Source organism: Myxocyprinus asiaticus, chromosome 49 (genome assembly GCF_019703515.2).
Source record: "Myxocyprinus asiaticus isolate MX2 ecotype Aquarium Trade chromosome 49, UBuf_Myxa_2, whole genome shotgun sequence".
Taxonomy (NCBI): Eukaryota; Metazoa; Chordata; class Actinopteri; order Cypriniformes; family Catostomidae; genus Myxocyprinus; species Myxocyprinus asiaticus.
The window spans coordinates 1,938,872-1,960,974 of record NC_059392.1 but is presented as its reverse complement, the minus strand read 5'-3'; the positions used below and the strand labels follow the sequence as shown (position 1 = coordinate 1,960,974).

The following is a 22,103-nucleotide window of genomic DNA, read 5'->3' as shown; positions in this document are numbered from 1 at the left end:
AATTATTAAAAGACAGACAGACAATGATAAAAAGACAGACAGGCAATGTAGACAGACAGACAATGATAAAAAGACAGACAGGCAATGTAGACAGACAGACAATGATAAAAAGACAGACCGACAGAAAGACAATGTAGACAGACCAGCAGACAGATAGATAGATGTAGACAGATAATGTAGATAGAATTATTAAAAGACAGACAGATAGACAATGTAGATAGACAGACAGACAGACACACGCATACATACATACATACGAGAGATAATGTAGAAAGAATTATAGATAGATAGATAGACAGACAGACAAGATAGACAAGTAGAGAGATAGACAGACAGATAGACAGATAGATAGACAGATAGATAGATAGACAGACAATGTAGACAGACAGACAGTTGGACAAAGTAGACAGACAGACAGACAAACAATGTAGACAGGCAGACAATGTAGACAGACCGACTGACGACCGACAGACAGACAGACAGATAGACAGACAGGCAAACAATGTAGACAGACAGACAGGCAGATAATGTAGACAGACAGACAATGTAGACAGACAGACTGACAGACAGACAATGTAGACAGACAGACAGGCAAACAATGTAGACAGACAGACAGTTGGACAAAGTAGACAGACAGACAATGCAGACAGACAGGCAGACAATGTAGACAGACAGACAGACAGACAGTCAGATAGATAGATAGATAGATAGATAGACAGACAGACAGGCAAATGATGTAGACAGACAGACCGACAGACAGACAATGTAGACAGACCGACTGACAGACCGACAGTCAGATAGATAGATAGATAGATAGACAAACAGGCAAACAATGTAGACAGACAGACAGACAGACAGACAATGTAGACAGGCAGGCAGACAATGTAGATAGATAGATAGATAGATAGACAGATAGACAGACAATGTAGACAGGCAGACAGTTGGACAAAGTAGACAGACAGGCAGACATTGTAGACAGACAGACAGACAGACAGACAGACAGACTGACAGACAAACAATGTAGACAGACAGACAATGTAGACAGACTGACTGACGACTGACCGACCGACAGACAGACAGTCAGATAGATAGATAGATAGACAAACAGGCAAACAATGTAGACAGACAGACAGACAGACAATGTAGACAGACAGGCAGACAATGTAGACAGACTGACCGACTGACCGACAGACAGTCAGATAGATAGATAGATAGACAAACAGGCAAACAATGTAGACAGACAGACAGACAGACAGACCGACCAACCGACCGACCGACCGACAGACAGACAGTCAGATAGACAGATAGATAGACAAACAGGCAAACAATGTAGACAGACAGACAGACAGACAGACAGACAATGTAGACAGACAGGCAGACAATGTAGACAGACTGACCGACCGACCGACCGACAGACAGTCAGATAGATAGATAGATAGACAAACAGGCAAACAATGCAGACAGACAGACAGACAGACAGACAGACCGACCGACCGACCGACCGACCGACCGACAGACAGTCAGATAGATAGATAGATAGACAAACAGGCAAACAATGTAGACAGACAGACAGACAGACAGACAATGTAGACAGGCAGACAGGCAAACAATGTAGACAGACAGGCAGACAATGTAGATAGATAGATAGATAGACAGACAGACAGACATTGTAGACAGACAGACAGACAGACAATGTAGACAGACAGACAGACAGACAGACTGACAGACAAACAATGTAGACAGACAGACAATGTAGACAGACTGACTGACGACTGACCGACCGACCGACCGACAGACAGTCAGATAGATAGATAGATAGACAAACAGGCAAACAATGCAGACAGACAGACAGACAGACAGACAGACAGACAGACAGACCGACCGACCGGCAGACAGACAGTCAGATAGATAGATAGATAGACAAACAGGCAAACAATGTAGACAGACAGACAGACAGACAGACAATGTAGACAGACAGGCAGACAATGTAGACAGACTGACTGACCGACCGACCGACAGACAGTCAGATAGATAGATAGATAGACAGTCAAAAAATGGAGAAAAAACAATTTAAATACATGTAGGCCTGTATATTTTAAATAAATAAATAAAACTATAGGATTGTAATTTTCCAGATTCATCTTACACACCACCTGGGGGCACTCCAGTATTGTACGACAGTTTGAGAACAACTACAGCAGATCAATGAGAAACTATGTTCAATTCTGTGGACTGTGTTCACACAGCGGCTGAGAGGACAGTAATTGATTAGACAGGAAGTGAAGAAATGCATGAAGGGACAGGTTTATGATCAATATTTGCAATTTGCAAAGAATATTGTGAAAATACACAATGGATGTGACCATGTTTTAAAAGTAATATATGATAAATTAACATTAGCTTCCTTTACATTTACAATAATGAGTTTTAATTTTGGAAGAAGATGGGTGTAGACCGTTGCAACATGCAGCTGTATTAGTAAATACAATATTATTTAGCAATTTAATAATACAAGAAAAGACCTGTGCAAATAATGATTCTATAACCATTACCGTAACAATTGTAGCCAGTACTGTACTTTTAGAGCATATTATCTGTATATAAAAACACATACAGCACACACATTCTTAGCAGACAAGATAGTGGGCTGGTATGTCAAAAATGCAAATTCAGTCAAGTTAATCATTAATCTCAGGCGCTACCAAGGTCACTTTTGAGGGGGGAAAAAACTCAGTCAAACGTTCTTTAATTTTTTATATAATCTACAAAAGCACAAACCACAAACTCTCAATTTGAACTGCAGTTAGCAAAAGAGGCCTCTACAAGTGCTGTACTTTACAAAACCCTATCTGATCAAAACAGGAAGTAGACATGCTTCTTTTTCAAACAACCAATCATTCATTAGTCACTTGCAGCCTAAAGGCAAACACAGGAAAATAAGTTGACACTTCATAAGTAACAAGTGGCAGCTACTTTGGTAAGAACCAGATACAGAACAGACTATTTATCTATTTGTTTATTTATATTAGAAGAAAATGTAACATAAATGTAACATACTACTTGTATTTAATAATAAATGTATAATAGACTTTGTACACTACAGGTATGTTAAGCTTGAATATTTTACTACGGTGTTTTCGACTTCATTCATAAGAGTTATTTTTAATTTATTAAAGCAAATCAAACTGCTTTGTGTTGTTTTGTTTTCGCACAGTTTTCATATTGAAACTTACTGTGGTTTCCCTTTTCATATTTAACGGATATGTGTGGTCTGACTTGTCATCACTTTATAAACTTGACTTGTCTGTGAAATGTAAGTGCTTTTGTCTACAATTTATGACAGGAAAAGGGTTTAAAATGCCTCTGGCAAAAAAAAAAGCATGAAGAACCATTCAGAGATGAAAACATGTCCAAGGTGACCTTATTTTGAAGTGTCGTCACAACTTGTTTGTCTTAAAACATCTTTCTTTGGTTAATTATTTTGTAGGTCGAAACCATGAAGATCGCATCTTTTAACATCAGACGTCTGGGCCCAAGCAAGCTGTCAGACAAAAACATTGTGAAATATCTCATAAAGGTGAGCTAATAATCTTGAAGATTACATAATTGTGACCGGACACTTTTTTAGCTGCCTTGGTTTTGGAGGTACTTTTCCCATTCATTTTCTCCACAGAGTTTTCCCAGAATTCTTCAATAAAGAGATTTACAGCCATTGATAATAGGTTTATAAAAACAATATATTTCTTGTTTTATGCAAAATATTTAGATACGGTGCCAAGAAACATATGTGAACCATTTGGAATTACCTGAATGTATGTATACGTTTGTCTTAATATCTGGTTTGATCTCCATCTAAGTTACAATAATGAACAAACACAATCTGTTTTAACTAATAACAAAAATTATTGTATTGTTCTTTCAAACGTTCAGAGTATAGTTTGGAAAAATATGTGAACCTCTAGGCTTATGTTGTCAACAAAACCTAATTTAGAGTTAGGAGTTGGCAAACCTGGCTTTCAATTAATGAAACGAGATTGGAGGTGTGGGTTAGAGCTACTTTGACTTATAAAAAGCACTCAAACATTTTGAGCATGCTATTCACAAGAAGCATCTGCTGACGTGGACCATGCCTCGCAAAAACGAGATCTCAGAAGACCTACGATCAAGAATTGATGCTTTGCATAAAGGTGGAAAGGGTTAAAGTTATCTAGAAGAGCTTAAATATTCATCTGTCCACAGTGAGATAAAATGTCTACAAATGGAGATGATTTAGTACTATAGGTACTCTCACTAGAAGTGGCCGTCCAGCCAAGATGACTCAATGGGCACACTGCAGAATGCTCATTGAGGTACAAAAGAGCCCTAGAGTGACCGATAAAGACTTGATCATTGGAACTGGTTAACATCTATGTTCATGAGTCTACTATTATGGTTTTTCAAATATCACCTTTCATGTAGTGCGTTATATAGCTGTTTGTGAATGTAAAAAAGTCTGCAAAGTTTCAAAAATGAAAGTGCACGACAAATGGAGTTATTGACTCCCAAAAGAAAGAACCGATTCTGAACACCTGAAACGAGTCGTTAGTAATTCCAGACTTACTTCCTGTACTAACCTACGTAATTCGGTAACAACAAACCCGCCTCTGGTCTTCATTGGCTGCTCGCGAACAGCTTTGACCCGCCCTCAAACACTACACTAAGCGGTAGTCCAATCACAACAGACTGGGACATCTGACCAATCAGAGCAGAGTAGGCTCTCTGAAAGGAGGAGTTTAGAATGAATCCTTTATAACGGATCACTGAACGAGTCGTTTTTGACACTGGGAAAAAAAGGTAATGCTGCAATTTAAATTATGAGCAAATTAAAGTGTTTTTTGAACTTGGATGCAGGTAAATCTATTGTTTGAGACCTTTAAAACAAAATTAGGCATGTTTAAAAACCATAATAGGTGCTCTTTAAACAGGATGGTGTCCATGGCAGGACATCACGAAGGAAGCCGCTGCTTTCCAACTAAAACAATGGTGCTTGCCTGAAGTTTGCCAAAGATAACTTTCACACTCCACAATCAACTGGGAAAAAGTTTTGTGAACTGATGAAACTAAGGTTGAATTGTCTGGGATGAACACGCATCACTACCAATGGCGTAAAAAGGGCACCACATACCAACATGAAAACATCATCCCAACAGTGAAGTACAGTGGAGGGAACATCATGATTTGGGGCTGCTTTACTGCTTTGGGGCCTGGACTGCTTGCCATCATTGAGGGAAAAATGAATTCCCAAGTTTATCAAGATATCCTACAGGATAATGTCAGGGTTGCTGTGCGCCAGCTGAAGATCAGTAGAAGTTGGGTGATGCAGCAGGACAATGACCTTAAACACAGAAGTAAATCCACTTCGGAATGGCTTCAACACCTTTTGGAGTGTCCCAGTCAGAGCCCAGACCTTAACCCAATAGAGATGCTGTGAAATGACCTCAAGAGAACCGTTCACACCAGACATCCTAAGAATATGGCTGAGCTGAAGCAGTTCTGTAAGGAAGAATGGTCCAAAATGTCTTCTGAACGTTGTGCAGGTCTAATCCGCAGCTACTGGAAATGCTTGGTTGAGGTTATTGCTGCCAAAGGAGGATTGACCAGTTATTAAATCCAAGGGTTCACTTATTTTTTCCACAGCAATGTGAATGTTTAATGGGATGTGTTCAGTAATTATAATAATTATATTTATTTATCACACATTATACATTTGCACATATACAGTGAAATTCTTTTTTTTTCACATATCCCAGCTAAGCTGGGGTCAGAGTGCAGGGTCAGCCATGATACAGCACCCCTGGAGCAGTTAGGGTCAAGGGCCTTGCTCAAGGGCCCAACAGTGGCATCTTGGCAGTGCTGGGGCTTGAACCCCCAACCTTCTGATCAGTAACCCAGAGCCTTAACTTAAGACTTATGTGGTTACGTAATCCACAGTGCAGCTGGACGATGGACAGTTGCTACTGATACGCTGTTCTCTGACTGGTGAATATCATCAAGATTATGGATTATGTAGTTCTTCACTGGGAATTCGGCTATTATATAAAACATTTTGAAAATAAAGTTGAAATCACCCTTACATGAGCATATGTGATCGATTAACAATCTCAGAACTCATGGTAGGTTTGTCTTGAAAGGTTTATACGTTGTCATTAAAAATAATTTTCTCGATGAAGAAATTAAATGGTATTTTTGGTTCCAGACCCCTAGTGTTTGGCTCTATTGACAGTTTCAAGAATGTCGCACAGAAACCAAGAAGCAGTTTTTAAATAGATCACAACACTCTCTCTCCATAGATCTTCTCCCGCTACAGTATACTCATTATCCTGGAGGTGGTGGACAAATCGGGCAAAGCCATAGCCAAATTTCTGCATGAGCTGAACAGCACAAGGTAGGCCTGAACTTTCCTACATTTTCTTTTGTGTTTTAAAAGCCTTAATAAAATCAGCATTCAGAATTCAGCCCATCATTAAAAGGATAACTCACCCCAAAACCAAAATTCTATCATTAACTTATTTTTGAGTAACTTCCCTTAAACTATCCCTTAAAACACTGTTTTTCTTGCAGAGCTAATAAGAAACGCCCCTTTACTATGATGGGGAGCTCCAGACTTGGCCGATCTCTTTATAAGGAACAGTTTGTCTGTTTCTACAGGTACAGTACTTTTGTGAATATGTGCCTCTTGTTTCTGATGGTTTGTAAAGTGGGGTCTAAAAGTCTGAGACTGCTACTGAAAACGCTTCTTTTTCGGCTGTATTCTATTTCTTAGTATTGGTATGCCCCCCTGTTGTAGCCTGATCTCATGAAATTGACGTGACTGTGGCGACATTTTTGCATAATGATATTCCGAGGTGGAATATTGCTAAAAACTAATTAAATGTTCTTCCAAACAGATGAGATTTTCAGATTGAGTTTAAAATCAACAACATCTTCCTCTCGACCCAAAAACTTAAACCTAACCAATAGTGTCATAAAAATCAAATGTGAGATGAAAACTCCAATTGCAAAAGCAACCAAGTCATCTTGTGGTTCGATTATACGGTCAGCTCACGTCGACTCCTGTATTCTTCAGGACTCGTATCCCGATCCTTTGCATCACAAGTGCAATGCTCTATCAGTTGAGCTAACATGCAAATTGCTTATTCTCGAACAAGCTTGTAAATGTAGTAGGTTATGAGATGCAAATGTTAAAATGTGTCACCAAGTCACTTGCTACAGTAAGTGTTTTGATCAATCAACCAATATCGTATTATTAGGCAAGCGAAGGACTACTTATTTGTCCAAATAATGAAAGATGAGGGGAGTGTTTAAAGCAACCTGGTCTCATAGAATGAACGTTACTATAACAAAATGTATAACCTCTCATTTCATTTTAGATCACTATTGGTTAGGTTTAAAGTTTTAGGTTAGGGAGGTACATTAGGTATCTTATATTGACCTTAAAAAACTTGTCTGAGGGGGCCTGGGTAGCTCAGCGAGATTTGACGCTGACTACCACCCCTGGAGTCGTGAGTTTGAATCCAGGGTGTGCTGAGTGACTCCAGCCAGGTCTCCTAAGCAACCCAATTGGCCCGGTTGCTAGGGAGGGTAGAGTCACATGGGGTAACCTCCTCGTGGTCGTGATTAGTGGTTCTCGCTCTCAATGGGGCGTGTGGTAAGTTGTGTGTGGATCGTGGAGAGTAGCATGAGCCTCCACATGCTGTGAGTCTCCGCGGTGTCATGCACAACGAGTCACGTGATAAGATGCGCGGATTGACGGTCTCAGAAGCGGAGGCAACTCACCGGATTGAGGTGAGTAACCGCATCACCACGAGGACCTACTAAGTAGTGGGAATTGGGCATTCCAAATTGGGAGAAAAGGGGATACAATTTCTAAAATTAAATAAATAAATAAATAAAAACTTGTCAGAATATGACACCATTTCACTCGCTGGGAAACTGCAGTCAAATGTCTAATAGGGCACATAATTTCATTTTGTAAAAATGCTGCCATGGTCATGAAATTTTCATGAGAACAGGCCGGTTTAAAAATGGACATTACTTTTGAAATTCTGTTTAGTGCTAATAGTGGTGTAGAAAATATACACCGTTCATTATTCATATAGGACACGGTTAACTAAAAACTATGTTCCTCATATCTAATAGAGAAGATGAGGCTAAATTGGTTGACACTTACCAATATGAAGACAATCAAGAGGGTGATGAGGACGCTTTCTCTCGAGAGCCTTTCATTCTGCGTTTCAGATGCAAACACACAGGTAACTAGCCTCTGCAAAACTCTACACTTGTACCTCAACATCTGGTCCAACTCTAGGCCTAGACTAGACCTAGGGTTTCATGACCCTTTAAGAGAGTCAACAATAGTTATCCCATGAAAGACATTTCTTTCCTAATTTTGTCAACTTCTACACCATACTATAACTTTACTTCAAAGGTCCTCATATACCTTTCTTTTTCCATGGAACACAAAAAGAGATTTTAGGCAGAATGTTGAAAGTGAATGGCGACTGACACTGACATTCTGCTGAAGGATTATGCATATTTTTATTTGCCTCTAGCCAGATGCATTTGCTTTGTGAATGCACCCTCACATGCAAATCAATTTTATCTGTGTTTGCAAAGGAGTGAACCAGATGGCAAATAAAACAGAATAACAAAAGGAAAGTTTCAAGGAAAACCCTTGGCTTGTCCTAACATTGGCCCTGTTAACACCTAGTATAAAGATGCATATTGGGAAATTCGATCACAAGTGGACAGGCGAGACACATCACCATTTACACCTGGTCTTTTGAATACTTGTGTTCAGATTTCATGACAACATATATCAATAACTACATCAGTGTATTATTGCATGATAATAAAAGCGCAAAAAGCGTGAAACAATCAGAGCACCGATTCTTCTAATCATACTTGTATTTAATCAAAGCGCACATTTTTTTTCCGAACATACGGTTATTTCCTTTTAGAAACGCACAAAACTGCCAGTGTTTCAACTCTAGTTTTAGCTTAGTGGTGGATTGACAGGTAAGTAGGCAGTGCTTCGCTGCCGTTTGAACGCACTGAACGAATGTTTACACAATGTGGTCACATGCGTATTTGATCACCTTTGAATGTGGCTGAAGTGGACAAATCTCAAAACGTTTTGCACCCCGTTTTATCTTTAGCATCGTCCCATTTAAAACATATTGCCCAAAATGCATTTTAATACCAAACGTGGCCTATCACAGACAGATCTTTGGGTTAAGACCTAGAAGAGGACCATGCTACAAAAACAACATTCAATAAATTATTTTCCCCATGGGCACTGTGGTCTCTTTTTTTCATATGATTTAACAACTACTTAGCCAAATGTGAGTTTTACTTAGTCAGGAATTGATGACATAATTGTCATATTTGGGTGAACTATTTACTTAACCCAAGATTTTGGTTCATTTGGCCTCAAATAGTCACCTTGCATTGCAAATGAATGACCTCTAGGTTTTTATTCACTGCAAATCACTGTCAGTGTGAACACTCTTTTGGGTTTTACTAAACGTCTTGGAAAAACAGCTTATACTTTTAATATTTAGGGCATTTTAAGTTCTGTTATGTGACATTCAAGTTTATTTTAAAGGCTCTGACGGACTTCCAAAAAGACCCAATCTAAATTATTTTATTGAGATGCATCACACTTTAAATTATACCGTATACTACTTACATTTTTTATACTCAGTTATGAACAATTTTGTCTATGCGGTTAGACACAAAGCACATTGACAAATCACAAGCCTCACAAAACACTCTAGTTTTCTCGTGACAGATCTTACATCTAGATCTTCCTTCCAAGTCCCTCATCTGTGGCATATGGAGAGGACCAGAAAGATCTAGTGGAGTAACTAAAGCATAGGTAAGGCTAAAAAGAGACCCCGTTCATGCAAGTTCTGCAACGAGTTTCTCCCGGAACGTCTTCTGGGTCAAAGGCTTTTGGTTCTTTGCCTTGGCCAAATGGTTTTGCAAGATGGAGGCATTCACTACAGCAAGGTCTATAAAATAAAAAAGGACCGATACCACTTTATCGTTTTATGTAGCACTTCTTGTAATACCTGATAAGAGCATCAGAAAGATCCACTCCTCCCATGTTCCTAGATGGAAAGAAAACAAGATACATAAGACACAGAAAGCACAAATAAAATGATTAAAAAACATTGAAATAAAATCTGCTAAATTATTGTAGTCCAAACACCATCTTCTCCCAACACCTTCCTCTTCACTCTGTCACCATTATAGGCTTTATGAAAGGTGGAGCATATCAGTACATCCTTCTTGTCCTTCCACTCCACAAACAGGAGGTTGTCGTCCCGAAACCAACGTATATTGCCGTGAGGAGCTGGCTTTTTTGAGTGGCCTATCCTGTTTGCACGAACTGTGCCACAAGCCCAGATCTTCTTACTGAGGAGGTCCCTGAAGAGTGTAGGACTGGTGTAGAAGTTGTCCACAAACAGCTTGTAGCCAGTGCCCAACAACTTTTCATTCACCAGTGTCATGACGGAATCATAGCTAATACCTTTGCTCTACTCTGAATTTGATTTCCCTCATAAACAAAGAAGTCCCACGTGTAGCCACAGAGGGAATCTGCCAATACAAAAATTTGGGTTCGGATCCAGCAATCAAACAAAGTGTTAAAACTAGGGATGTGCACAAGTAATCGATTAATCGAGTACTCATTCAGCTTTAAATATTTGACTGTAAAAACACTACTTGAATATTTCAATTTGATTTTCCTTTGTGCCTTGAAACTTAGTTACAAGTTAGAAAACGTAGAAAAATTACAACTCAATGCATTGGTTGGCGCTGTGGATACATGACATTGTTAAAGGAATGGTTCACCCAAAAATAACATTTTGGCATTATTTATTGATTTTTTTCTTTTGATTTTCTCCCGTTTTTCTCCCCAATTTGGAATGCCCAATTCCCAATGCGCTCCATGTCCTCGTGGTGGTGTAGTGACTCGCCTCAATCCAGGTGGTGGAAGACGAATCTCAGTTGCCTCTGCGTTTGAGACCGTCAATCCGCACATCTTATCACGTGGCTTGTTGAGCGCGTTACCGCGGAGACATAGTGTGTGTGGAGGCTTCACGCTATTCTCCGCGGCATCCACGCACAACTCACCACGCACCCCACCGAGAGCAAGAGCCACATTATAGCGACCACGAGGAGGTTACCCCATGTGACTCTACCCTCCCTAGCAACCGGGCCAATTTGGTTGCTTAGGAGACCTGGCTGGAGTCACTCAGCACGCCCTAGATTCAAACTCGCGACTCCATGGATGGTAGTCAGCGTCTTTACTCGCTGAGCAACCCTCTATAATAAAAAACATATAATTACGACAGTCCCACAGTTGTGGTGTTGTTTCCACTACACCAAACAATTTTGCCCCTAACAAAGTTAGTGTACTTAACCAGTTTACCTTGCTAAAATTCAAGGTTAATATCACTTGTGTGCAGTGTATTTTTATTGGGTGTAATTTCCAATCAAGCAGTAATTTTGCCAAATTATGTGGAAAGTGTAAAAATATGAGTGTATATAAGATACATAAAATACTATGAAATTAGCCTTATCAAGACAAGGGAGTGAGACATTTTATTTCAAAAAAATGTTTAACCCTTAAATGCATGCTAATTTCTTACATATTCGGGTCTTTAGACACCCGGCATGTATATCTATCAAAAATGGTTGTACAAAATGCCCATATAGCGTCAAATTTTCCCAAAAATTTCAAGACAATTAGAAAATAACAAAATAAAATATATTTTCATAAATCATAAATCAAAGAGATAATGCACAAAATTATTTTCACACTGAAATTTCATGAGATGCAACTGGCTGTCAAACACATATAGAGCTACACATAACACATAATCTACACATGTGTAATGTATGTGTAACTTATGTGTAACTCATGTGTATTTTCTCAGGCACTTGTTGAGTCTAAATAGATGACCAACTTTCATTATTTCAGCAGTACACCCAAATGACAATAGTCAGATCATACTGTTCATGTGTTGTACTTGCTATAGTTTACTTCCATGTTGTTTCTTCACCAAATGTCCATGTGTACATGCATTTAAAATACTAATAATTCACTGTTGCACAGAAAATCAACATGATATAGTGTTTATTTGTATGAATATAGTACTCAGTTATCTTATAATACACAAAGAAATAGATATTCTGTGATAGTAAACAAATAGATATGAAATAATCACAAAAGAAAATTTATGGAAGTGCGTAAAAAAACGTCACCCTAACATACCTCGTGTCTCTAGAGACCATATACACTTTTGGTACTTAACCCATTATATAAAAAATATATATATATTTGTGTTACACTATTTATAAGAGATAGATTGAGGAATACTAAAGAGGTCTGGGCACAACTCCAAAAAAATGGTTGAGGTACAGTGTGTGGAATGAGGTCCCGGGTCTCTAAAGACCGAGATATGCTTTTAAGGGTTAAAATGTCATTTCCATCAGCATCATTTCCACCAAATGACACTGTGATGTGAACCTTCGTGACTTTCAGGAAAAAATGACATAAATGTGATGCATGTTCATACAATAACTGTTGGTACACTGACATTGTCAGTAGACAAATAATAGTAAAATAGTAAGTGTTAAATGAGACTTTCTAAAAGTCCACAGAGCTAAAAGCGCCCAAAGTTGAGGAAACACCAATATACAGAATAAACCATCTTTTTATGTCCGTGTCCGTCTTCCAGTGCTGAAAGATTTGGTGTTGATCCCTGTTCACACAAAGCCCAAAGACTCACAGAAGGAACTGGATGAACTGTACGATGTGTTTCTGCATGTCAAGGAAAAATGGAAGACTGATGTGAGTTTGGCGCTCTTGTGAAATATGCTTGATTAATACTTGACCAAAACACAACTACCAATTTTGAATTTGAAACCACAAAACTAGTGCTGATATCTTACAGAACGTCATGATCCTTGGGGACTTCAATGCAGATGGTGCCTACGTTTCCAAGAAGAAGATGAAAGCCATCAGAATCCGTAGTGATACAGATTTCCACTGGCTCATTGGGGACGATGTGGATACCACAGCAAGCCTCTCCAACGACCACACCTATGACAGGTGAGGCGGAAGATGCACTGGTAATCATTTACTCACCTGTTATCAGTTAACAGTTTATACTTTTAGTGCCCCTTCTTGTATGACCATTAGATTATTACTCTAAAATTTATAATACTCTGTAGCTGTGTTACCGCCACTGATAACCCAATTAACATGTAGCTCCATAAAAATGACTAAATACATTTTAAGGCCTGTCACTAAACAAGGGTTGGAGAATGTTGACGATGAGTATTATTCTAGGATTGTGGTGTACAAAGAAGACATGTTACACGCGGTTGTGCCACGATCTGCAAAACCCTTTAACTTCCAAGAAGCCTTCAAGCTTTCCGAGGAAATGGTGAGTATTTTCTTACATTTTTGATATAAAGAAATAAAGTGAGCAAGATTGCATGGATATCAAGTAATATAGTACATAATTATTTTTATGGACATATCCATGGCAGGCTTTGGAGATCAGTGATCATTATCCAGTGGAGGTGAGTCTGAGGAAGAGTCCTGGACCAAAGACTAGTGGGAAAACCAAAACACAAAAACGCAAAGCATGATGACTCTGAACACTGTTTGAGACTTAATGGCTCGAGGAATGAATGATATCCAAAGATGCTCTTCATTAGTAAAATCAGGGCTCATGAAATCTGTTTTATTTAAAAAACAGCTATATTTTCATGTTAACTAGAGTGAACTGCTCATTAATTTGTAATAAAGGTGGAAAGCCTGGAACCTCAAAATAAACTCTTTTCACTTTTATTTCAGTTTTAACATGTTTTTTTTTTTTATCTAGCCTAAGCTTGTGATTTTCAGCAAATGTATGTTAATTGGCACTGACCATTCGTAGCGAGTTTAATGAATCGCACCAAACAACTAAGTTGTAACAGTCTGAATCGGTCTGATGGATCCTTCACTCCTACATAGAAAGACTTTCCCAAAAAAAAAACCATCCCGAAGACTTTCAATGGCGTTAAAGACTCTGTGGTGGCCAATTCATGTGTGAAAATGATTCCTCGTGCTCACTTTCTCAATTTGAGCCTGATGAATCTTGGCATTGTCGTTCTGGAATATGCCCATGCCATTAGGGAAGAAAAAATCCATTGATGGATAACCTGGTCATTCAGTACATTCAGATAGTCAGCTGACTTCATTTTATCGCCACATAACGTTGCTGAGCCTCAACCTGACCGATTGAAGCAACCCCAGATCATAACACTGCCTCCAGAGGCTTGTACAGTGGGTGCTATGCATGACGGGTGCATCATGTGCTTTCCTTCTTACCCTGACGCGCCCATCCCTTTGGAATAGGGTAAATCTGGACTCATCAGACCACATGACCTTTCTTCCATTCCTCCACAGTCAAATCTTTATACTCCCTAACAAAACTGAAGTTGTTTTTTCCAATTAGCCTCACTAATAAGTGACTTTCTTGTGGTCACACAGATGTTTAGTCCCAATCCTGTAAGTTCTCGTCACATTGTGCGTGTGGAAATGCTCTTACTTTCACTATTAAACATAGCCGTGAGTTCTACTGTCGATGTTTTACGATGTGACTTCACCAAGTGTTTTAGTGCTCTCCGATCACGATCATTCAAGATTTTTTTCTGACCACATTTCTTCCGTGAAGCTGACGGTTCACCAATATCCTTCCAGGTTTTAATAACGCATTGGACAGTTCTTAACCCAATTCCAGTCATTTCAGCAATCTCCTTAGTTGTTTTCTTTGCTTAATGCAGGACAATATTTTGCCTCTTCTGAAACACAATCTTTTCCATGACCACGGGATATGTCTTCAGACATGATTAAGAAATGAGAAGCTACACATTGCATCAGTTAGGGTTAACAGAACTGTTGCCAGCTGAAACATATTAATCACTGCAATAATGATCCAATCACAGGCTCTAAACTATCTGCTTATTTAAATCCAAACAGCAACTTTTTTTTTTTTATGGCCATGCAGTGTATTTCTGGTTGTTTGATGACATTCACCACCGGGAATATGGATGCTGCTATTGATAATGTGATTTTTTAATTTGTTGGCCCATGTAAACATGCACTAGATTGATGTCTTTGCCCGTTTCAACGCCTCTCGCTGTAGTAGGCTCAGTAACAATGCATATCCTTGAGAATTTCACAGACGGAGGCACAACCAGACAGCTGGACAATGTTTGAACAGAAAGCGCACACCATTACCTCACCTGGTGGCCGATGATGGTACTGCACGCTAATTGTTAGCTAGCAAACAAACAAACAAAACAAATCTGTTGCCTCCAGGAGAGAAAAAAAATTTTTTCAAGGGGCTTTGTGGGACAAACTAAGGAATTTGAATGCTTTGGGGCAACCTGGCTACAAGGAGACATAATACAGGCTAGTATCTTGTATAAGGTGACCAGATTTCTGAAATGAAAAATGGGGACATTTCTAGTTCAGTGGTAAATATGTCAATGAAATTTCACGTTACTCATCTATGAATTAAAAAAGTGTGTAGTAATGTGATGAACTGTGGTATATCATACTCTGTTGAATATGTCTCAATGAAATTTCGATATGGAGGTGAAGTTGAGCATTTTTAATTGTCTAATGTTACATATGACTTTATTATTTTCTGCACTATATACAGTAGATGACACCGTGGCATAAAAGTAAACTTAAAAAACATATATAAACAGTGGCGGATTTAGGCATGGGTGACATGGGCAGTTGCCCAGGGCGGCATCTTGTGGGGGGGGGGGTTGGCACGAGTCAACAACTTTGGAGGCATGATGAAGCGGGTTTCGCCCAGGGTGCCGTACAAGCTAGAACCGCTACTTTATATCAACAATGATTGAATATAGGAACTATTGCAGCTGACTCCACAGCACAGGGACACCTACCCTTGGTCACACATTTTACATCAGTCTTCTTACTCGCTTCAAAAATTCCTTCTCTTCTCCTTTTTTCCTTCACCTTTATCTGGCACTTTCCTAGAAGATGGTAGGCTGCTAACTTGCTTGCTGGCAACTGGCAGAGGAATTTCAAAAGAAATGAGCTCACTTGACTACCATTTCCCTCAGCATTACAACTGAAATCTTTCACCTAACTGTTTCTATCAGTTATCTCATATGGTATATCCTATGGACCTGTTTTTCTTGATTATACCTTTTATACCTTTTATTTTGATCAACTCATGATCATTATGCATTATGATTAGGGTGACCAGATTCCTGCTTGTGGAAAATGGGACAGCCCCCTCCCAGCAAAAATGAAATTGACGTATCCTTACCTAGGTGCGATCAATGCGAAATAGAGGGTGCATCCGCATCTGTAACTGTTGTCACCTTGTACTTTTCACCGGCAGCAGTTTTTCTCCATGTGCACTTGTCTTTCTAGAGTTTATCGTAAAATGCAGAGCAGTCCAGTCCAAAATGAAGATGTACGAAAAGCATTGCCTTCATGACTGTTACACCAAGTCGAGATTCATCCAGTGTCCATACTGCGTTCATTAATGAGAACACACGCTCCACAGATGCAGATGTCCCAGGCAGGCATAAAACAAACTCCACGACCTTGGCTAAGACTCCGAAGTTGATGGTCTGGCTCTCCAGCTCACGAAAGATGTCTGTCCATCTCATCATGTTCCACTCAGTGATGCAACGAGTGACAATGTTTTTCGCGCAAGCCCATTCATCAAAGAGCGTGGGTTCGTCAATGAAACTGAGAGCGGGGATTCTGGAGTAGACGTATTCGAGGCTGCTCTGAATGTCTTTCCACTCTGGGATGTCTCTCAGTAGGGCCCACTCAAGTTCTTCTGTGTTCTCCAATGAGCGGCTCCAATTTTGGAGGTAATCCACCGATGCTGAATAGTTTCTCACTGCACAAAAGAAATCATCTGCTCGCATGTCACCAGCTTCAACCAGGGCATCCAACTGCTTTTTAATATCAGAGGGTATGAATGATTCCTCCAGCCTGGCCTGCAAGACCTTTCTCAGGTCATGAATGTGCAAAGCCACTTCTGTGGATGATATGTGGTCTTGCTCTACTATCTCCAGTGCACGGTTTGCTTGAGTGCGAAGCCAATCCAAAGTTTAGTGCATGGATCGCTGAAAATGTCTCTTAGAAACTTTGGGCATTTTTCTTGAGAAAGAAAGCATGCACGCAGACCATTGAAAATATGTAGTATTCTTTCAAGAGCTGGTCCAAGAGAGAGGAAACGTGTGTTGCCATGCTGCAGTAATTTCTGATAGTCCAGCTGCACAAAAGCGAGTACGTTGCATATGACAGCTTCAGATTTGGTGCGGGGCAGAAGAACATTTTGGATCATACAAATTTCTTGATCAATTTCGCAGTGCAGTCAGCCGACTGAAAACTATGGCCGTGCACTACAGAATGATGAGCAAAAAGTCATTCACTTGCGTGCACCTTGTCAGATTCTGAACTTTGCTTCACAAAAGAATAATAAAATAAATCGCTAACATTTGGTGTGGCACACTTACTTTTAACAGCATCCACATGCTTTTTTTGTATGAACATGCTGCGTGATGTCAGTGCGGCCTCCATGGGCGATGGAAAAGCGAGCTTCACAATCTCACACCTCACTTTACAAGGCCCTGTCTGTGACTCCTTTTTTAGAAATGTAAACTCTTTTTGAATATCCTCATTAAATGTAGATGCATGCTTCCTTGACATTTTACCAGCTGCAATTTCATCTGTGTGCTCTTTCAAACTGACTCTTCAATCAGCTCACTAACTGGACGTCTACTGATAGGGGATTGTGATTGGATAGTTTAGTCCAATCATGTACTTCAAATAACATGGTGTGATTTTACTGATTTTACAAGCCGTATCCTTGGCTACCTTTGATTAGAATACTCACGTGACCGAGAAAGCAGCATAGGCGATTTTTAGGAGAGGGGAAATATGGGACAAAACACCATTTTTTCAGGTAAGTCGGGACACTAGATAAAGTGCTTAAATACGGGACTGTCCCAGGAAAACCGGGACGTCTGGCCATCCTAATTATGATGCTTCTTTTCAGTCACTTCTTTCCCAGCAAGGTGCAATGCAATCTATGCCGCAATGTGCGGACTTACATTTGTTGTTGTTCTTTTATTTTTCCATGTTATTAATGCGTATTCTTATTTTAAATAATACATAACAATAGACCTTCTTTATAACATAGCTAGTATGTGCCTCACCTTGAAGCTGATAATGATGATGAAGATTCTTTTTAATTGCGTTAACTCCCTGGTCCAGTTCGTCATGGCAAAACAAATCCATCTTCCACTGGTCAAACCAAACTAAGGAATGCTTGTGCCACAAAGTTTACACTTTATCCTCATGCGACCCTGCGTCCACATACGTGGATAATGTATGTTGGCTTCGCTATATTCAACGCATAATTTAAATGAATAAAAACTGACTGAATACTGTTCACAAGATTCTAGATTGTCATTTAAAGGGTTAAACTTATGCCGCACAGAGTCATGTGACAAAACAGCATGCCGTAGATTTCCTTGAAGTGCTCTTACGGATGCAGAGCCAACAATAGTGCTTCTTGTAAGTAATCTCTTCAAGTTTTTTCATTGAAACCTGTCTGGTTGTAAAGAGTAGAGTCTCTAGTTTCGTTTGATATGCCACTTAAAAAATCCGTTCATTTTTCTCACGTCAGCACGCTGATAAACATGATGTCCACATATGTGGAAATTGCCACTGCATTTCCTCAAAAGCAGAAATAAACATACTCTAACACATCTGTGGGTCATTTAGCTTCATCTTAATATACATTTAGTTATGTTTAATTTTGTTATCTCTGTGCAATACGGTTCTATTCATTAACATTAGTAAATGCATTCCTATATTCACTGTGCATTATCACACTGAGAATCAATTGGTTCATCCAAAAGCAGAAATGAACCTTTTTGTACCGTTACACTGCTACACTTTGGGGGAAAGTAGTTCATTCCTGGATAATCAACCTGTTCCCATTTTCTGAGCTCAGCCCTGAATTGGACATCCTCAATCATAATGGCTGTATTTCATCAACTCTTTGTATTACAGTCATAATTGTGGTCTGTTTTGACAGAAGACACTTGTAAGTTTGTTGCCCAGATGTCAGAACTGATTAAAGTCATAAAGAAAAATTTTATAGGAATTGATATGAAAATTATTTTCATAATATATTTTTTGACACTGGCCTTAAATGGAACTAGATACACAATGGAGCTCAAGCCACAAGTCTGATAATGTTATATTCCAAATCTGAAGTTGATTCATGAAATCCAAAGAGTTTTATAAACATTATTTAACCCTTGTGCGTCAATTTAAAAAAGTTACTCAGAGGTCCTTAAAGGACGTCCATGTCAAAAACCTGGCATAATAATATTAGATATTAATATTATTTTCCACTTTCAATTAGTTATTTTCTTAACCAACATCAGTCTTGATCATAACTACCAAATATTCATTCATTTTCAGGATTTTAACCCTTAAATGCCAGTTTGTTTACATAATGCCACTGTTGTTTTTACACACACACACACAAAACACTCTGACATCCATACCAACACACACACAATTTTAGCTGCATCATTTATTCAATTGTCCTGCAGTGCTCTATAATACAGAAAATAGGGAAAAAGCTTGTATTTGCTCCATAGGCTAAACATGAGAAAAATGGCGCCATCTGGTGGAAAATATGAAACATGTACATTTTGAAGCCAGGGCTCCAGAATGAAAGCATAATATCATAGAATTCATGATTTTATGCTTTAATGGCACTGAGATCAAATATTGCAATTTTAATGGGTTTCAATGGGGACATTTTTTTTTTCTGAAGGTCCTGAGTGTAACTATCTTGTGTACACAGTGTATTATAGATGTATTATGAGGTTGAAATATCAAAATTCCCCCCAAAATACATACCTTTGGCTAAATGTATGCCGTTGGCATTAACACAGTCAAAATGATCGTAAAAACTCAAATGAAAAAGACAAAAATGTCCCGAAGCTCGCACAAGACCATGCCATGTGTTTTTTTTTTTAGATTTACAAAAGGAATTAATTCTACTCAAACACACACAAAAATACAGTCCATGTACACTGCTTTTATATGCTGCTCCATTCCATACCTGAATGGCTTACAGACATTGATGTGTCTCTAATAATTCTTTTGTCTATATTCTGCCCACTGAATAATCCTCTCAGCTGTCTGCCATTACACCTATATTGACACCCATCCTTGCTCTAGCATAATAATAATCATAATTATATTTATCACACATTATACATTTGCACATATACAGTGAAATTCTTTTTTTTTTCACATATCCCAGCCAAGCTGGGGTCAGAGTGCAGGTTCAGCCATGATACAGCGCCCCTGGAGCAGTTAGGGTCAAGGGCCTTGCTCAAGGGCCCAACAGTGGCATCTTGGCGGTGCTGGGGCTTGAACCCCCGACTTTCTGATCAGTAACCCAGAGCCTTAACCACTGAGTCACCACTGCATAAAATGTTTCTTTAAAAACTTTATGATCTCACATGGATTCTTTTTAACAAAGTTCAACAGGGTAACAGGTGCATACTATGGTGAAGGTTAGCAGCATGTAAACAATAGAAATTAAACATAATATACTGCAAATATATTATTTTAGAAATGTGAATTCTACTCATACAATGAGGCATAAAGTAACTGATAACACATTTTAATGTCACATTAGTTTAGGTTTTACTTAGCATCCTCAGATTTAAAAAATGTAAACAGCTAAGCAACGACATACTGCTTGCGAACATTCAGACCCTGGCCACAATGCTGGGTGAGGCGTTAAGAAGAGCATTTAGTGGGGCCTGGGTAGCTCTGCGAGTACTGACGCTGACTACCATCCCTAGAGTCGTGAGTTTGAATCCAGGGCGTGCTGAGTGACTCCAGTCAGGTCTCCTAAGCAACCAAATTGGCCCGGTTGCTAGGGAGGGTAGAGTCACATGGGGTAACCTCCTCGTGGTCACTATAATGTGGTTCTCGCTCTCGGTGGGGCGCGTGGCGAGTTGTGCATGGATGCCGCGGAGAATAGTGTGAAGCCTCCACACACGCTAAGTCGCCGCGGTAACGCACTCAACGAGCCACGTGATAAGATGCGCAGATTGACGGTCTCAGATGCGGAGGCAACTGAGATTCGTCCTCCGCCACCCGGATTGAGGCGAGTCACTACACCACCACGAGGACCTAGAGAGCATTTAAATATGAGGATGCTCAAGACGATATGTGAAACATCAACTAAAATTAAATTAAAATGGTGTTATCAATGACTTCATGCCTTATGCAGTAAAATAAGCTATTTTAACTACTCAATGAAAATAATACTCCAGTAATGTATATAAAGTACATAGTGTCATTTGTAATATTTACCTTTTACATTAATGGCGCTAATGCGCTAACACTCTTAATGCAGCAATAATATGTGCTAATTACATTAATTATTGTAATTTATGATGACACTGATACTACTGCAAAGATGGGTGTATAACAGTGTGTTAATGGGTAGAATACAGACAAAAGAATGATAAGAGAGACATATCTAACTTTGGGCAGATGTGTGAATGTCTTTCGCTGCAGATGGCATAAGTGAATAGACACTTGAGAGTTTTTGAGTAGATTTGATTTGAGAAATTTTCCTGAAAGTTCAACCTGGCGAGATGTTACGAACCACAGAAACAAACTCAAAAACACCTTCTTTTTGGCCAGATTTTGTTCGACATGACGTCACACCCGTTCGTTCTTCGATTTCGTATGAAGTGTACCAGGGACTTAAATGATATGTTTTTAGTTTAAACTATGCCTTGGTATACCTCCAAAGATACTCTGATAGGAGACTCAGTAACCAAATTATTTTCTGACATACACCACCTATATACTATACAATTATCGTTCAGGTAAGAAATCTCACAAACCAGACATGAAGATAATTTTTTTTATTGACATT

The 22,103-nt window shown here is 39.2% G+C and overlaps 1 protein-coding gene across 1 annotated transcript; it reads left to right on the top strand.

Annotated features, from left to right (window-relative positions):
• The first annotated feature begins 2,838 nt into the window (after positions 1-2,838).
• Positions 2,839-13,912, top strand: dnase1l4.2 (deoxyribonuclease 1 like 4, tandem duplicate 2). The gene is made up of 9 exons (XM_051694232.1): positions 2,839-2,977; positions 3,488-3,577; positions 6,330-6,424; positions 6,601-6,687; positions 8,179-8,291; positions 12,792-12,904; positions 13,008-13,165; positions 13,406-13,502; positions 13,609-13,912. The coding sequence occupies exons 2-9, from the start codon at positions 3,497-3,499 to the stop codon at positions 13,708-13,710; spliced, it is 846 nt and encodes a 281-aa protein (XP_051550192.1). The 5' UTR covers positions 2,839-2,977; positions 3,488-3,496; the 3' UTR covers positions 13,711-13,912.
• Positions 13,913-22,103: the final 8,191 nt, after the last annotated feature.